At 34.4% G+C, this 3,599-nt stretch overlaps 1 protein-coding gene across 1 annotated transcript in view; it reads left to right on the top strand.

Moving 5' to 3' along the window:
* CAMKMT (calmodulin-lysine N-methyltransferase) overlaps nt 1–3,009 on the top strand; it is a 226,340-nt gene extending 223,331 nt beyond the window's left edge. Inside the window, exon 11 of the mRNA XM_074579629.1 lies at nt 916–3,009. Within this exon, the coding sequence (XP_074435730.1) occupies nt 916–993 (78 nt within the window). The 3' untranslated portion in view covers nt 994–3,009. The remainder of the gene's footprint in view (nt 1–915) is intronic.
* The last annotated feature ends 590 nt before the right edge of the window (nt 3,010–3,599 follow it).

Genomic DNA, 3,599 nt, shown 5'->3' on the forward strand with positions numbered 1-3,599 from the left:
GGAAAATAAAGGCAAAACAATATGGGATGAGGAGAGTTCTGGCTTTAAATGTAGTATTTCAGGTGGGGGGGGGTCATTTGTGTCAGGCACGGCTAAAGGCACTTTTTACATTTCTTCCTTATATTAAAAATATTCCTCCTTGTATTAAAAATATGCAAATATTTTTATGTGCGGTGATTACAAAATGTAGTATGTATGAGTAGTTTCCGCATACTTCAGCTTAATATGTATAGGCATTTTAAATTGCATTTAACCAGAATACCTAAGAAAACAATCATTCATCATTTTTTTAGAACTAGATTCTTTTATTGTAGATCAGAAGAGCACACGTAACATTATCCCTAGCAACTGGAATTGTACTGCTCTAATTATCAGGTTAACATTCTCTCTTTACAATAAGAATTTTTTAAATTAAACAGAATTAATAAATGAGCTCATCAAGAACTGCATTGCAGTTCTTTGGAAGCAGCTTGCAATTATGTAAACCTTCAGGTAAGATTATGGTATTTCAGAGGTCTGAGACAGTTGTTGATCTTAAATACCAAATATACAGCAATAGTTAGGCTGATTAGGGATAAACTTTTAGCCTTTGTTCTGAAGTTCCTTGCTTGGTGGATTTAATTCAGGCCTTAAATCTCGCTTGAATATAATTCATTTAATACAGCAATTTGGGACCTCACTTCTTTTAGAAGTAAAGTTCAACTGTTTATTGCATGAATTAGTTTGTTTACAAACTCTCACCAACTGCTGATAATACTTGACATACTGTTCCATACCTCTGATAGTAGATTTCTTTTTGTAGTTGTTAAATGTTTAATGTTTAGTAGTATCATTTGCACTAAGGGATATAGTTAAGCAAGAACTGTCAGTATTTTAAAATACAGTTTGCTCACTTTATCCATTTTTTATTTGCAGTTGAAAAATGAAGAAAAAGATACATATGAGGAAAACCTCCATTACCCTTTTCTTCTCGTATTAACCAAACACAGATAGAAGATTACACTTTTTTTTGTTTGTTTTAAGGTGGACTACTGAAAATTAATCCATGTATGTGGATGATCAGGGAGTGGGGAGGTTTCAGTTCCCCCCCGTTTCTTCCCGAGTCATCATTAGAGAAACGTTTCTAATCCCAATGCTAAGGAAGATATCGTGGCTTCTTTTACAGCGTGTAAACATTGAAACATCTTTTTTGTATAATCTTAGAACTTATTTTTTTCAATTTTATTCCAGCCTAAAACCCGTCAGACTTCACATGTATGCATTAACAAAGGTGTAAAGCTGGCTTCCTTCTCTTTTGTGCCTTTAAACTTGCATGTACTTTGTTAATTTCTTTAAATGTTATTTTTGGGGTGTATTTGAAAATATATGAATAATATACTTTGGGCTTATATAGCTGTTTGTAAAGGAGTAAATGCATTCGTATTTAGTTAGGAAGGAAATAGTTGTCTTAAGATCTTTTAAAAGTGCACCTATTGAATGCTCAGATTTTTCTGCCTTTTTTCTTCTTATTTTTTAAATTCAACTGTTGATTTTTTCTGTCCATGATTGAAATGTCCTCATTTGCTTCAGCGTTGTGGGCCTTTTTTTTATATATATATATATATATATATATGTCTGTACATATGTTTTTTTCCAGGAGGACTTTTCCTCCTGTAGAGTATAAGAAATTATGCATCAGACAAAAGCCTCATAAACTGACCATTTGTCCTTTGGACACAATAGCCTGCCCAGCCCCTCTGCTCCTCCTCTCCAATTATGTGTGATTAGTCTCAGTGTGTTGTGTCAAGAAGGGGGAGTGTGCTGAGTGCTTATTATCTGTTTAGGTACAAGAAGAGCACATTTAGGTTCTGACTATGAATGGAAAGTGAGCCTTTATCAGGACTAAAATCTAAATGCTACCATCCTAGAAATCTCTTTTAAAAAAATACATCCTTTTCTGATAAATTCCAAGAAACACTAGAACAACTGAAGGATTTTGTAGTGTAATCGAACTGTCACCCTTGAATTAGTTTATATTGTCATATATTGTGGCCCAAGTATTTGGTAAACATTTAATGTGACTTTTCTTGTACTGGGAAAGACAAAAATCCTACAAAGAAACAGGAGCAATTTCTTATTTTCTTAACAGTTTAGTAGACCATTTTAATGACTTCTCAGAAAAACAACCTGGGTCGCCAAAGAATCCTGTACAGTCTCTTAAAGCACAACACTTTTAAAATGATGAAAAAAGAGAGAGAGGCAGAGAGCATGACTGAGAGAGGGAGGTACTAGATGCAAGGAAGTGTAGAGGATCATGCTGAAATACCTTAATTAAAAGAACTGCAGATCGGCAATAAGCGCTCTTCCATATTTAACAAATTGGGCAGCATGTAAACCACAAGCTTATGACAGTCCCTTTCTCTTTGCTCTTCTTCTCAAACAAATTTCTTCGCTACCGGTTTGCATGTCCTTGTATTCAATACTTTTTATGCTCCATTAGAGCACCTAGATGGATCTCGGAAGGCATAGGTCAAGCCGCAGTTAGATCATACATTTCTTTCTCACAAAAACTTGAATTGCAATGCCAAGTGATGGGCTAACATCACAATAACAGCAATTTATTCCTCTTTTGATAAAAAGCAGCCTATTCTCAGTGTTAGATAAAGACCAGGGGCAATGCAAACCAACCATTTATCCTAGAACTGAGTAGTATGTCTCCCCTATAGCTGGTATGAGTTTCATATTCAAACTCCTGTTGTAAGACTCTTGTCTAGTAAGAAATTAAAAGCATTTAGGAGTAATTTAAAATTGCTGTGAAGGTGGCTTTAGTTTAATTAGTTTTGGGTTTTTTTGTCGCACACATCAGTGCCTTTGTTTTCTCTAAAAACATGTACAAGGAAATCTTTATAATCGACAAAGGAGTGTGAAAAATAGGGAAATATTAAAATTTGTGAACCTTTTATTTTTAAGAGGGCTTGAATGTCTGCTGTACAATAATCTAATAAAGATTGTTAGTTGCCAAAAATAGAACCAGTGTCACTGAAAATTGTGGTTTTAGCTCTAAGAAGAAAACAGTTTTACTCAAATTAGTAGCTGATAATTGCTTTTTATTTCTTTAGTGTCTGTCGGTTGAGTTGAAGGCTTTGCACAGGTGCTGCCATCCCTAAAGTGTGTAATTGACGGCTTGTTTACCAAAGATGCATTTAGGCTTCATCCTGCAAACTCACATTGGAGCTCCACAGGCAGTAAAGTTACTCATCTACATAAGTGCTTGCAGGTTTGGTCCGCGTAGATATTTTCGGAGGTATATAAGCAAGCTCTTTTCTGGATTTTTTGTTTTCAAATGGGTATTGGAAAGTCATAAATGTAGGATTTACTGTATATGAGGCACTAAAAGTTATTTTTTAGAGACATCTCTGAGGCCCTTGTGTTAGTAGGGACTTGAATTGTTTCTGAGCTTTTAAATTTTAGTAATACAGTGTTTATTAATACATCAAATATCTTTGCTAAGAAAGAGTTAGGCAGTTTATCAAATCATGCTTATAAAATGTATCAGAGCCTTCCATGTGATGTGCATTAACTAGTCTCTGATACTTGGTATATTTTTAATAATGTAGTTT

The sequence above is a fragment of the Larus michahellis genome, chromosome 3 (assembly GCF_964199755.1).
Source record: "Larus michahellis chromosome 3, bLarMic1.1, whole genome shotgun sequence".
Lineage (NCBI taxonomy): Eukaryota > Metazoa > Chordata > Aves > Charadriiformes > Laridae > Larus > Larus michahellis.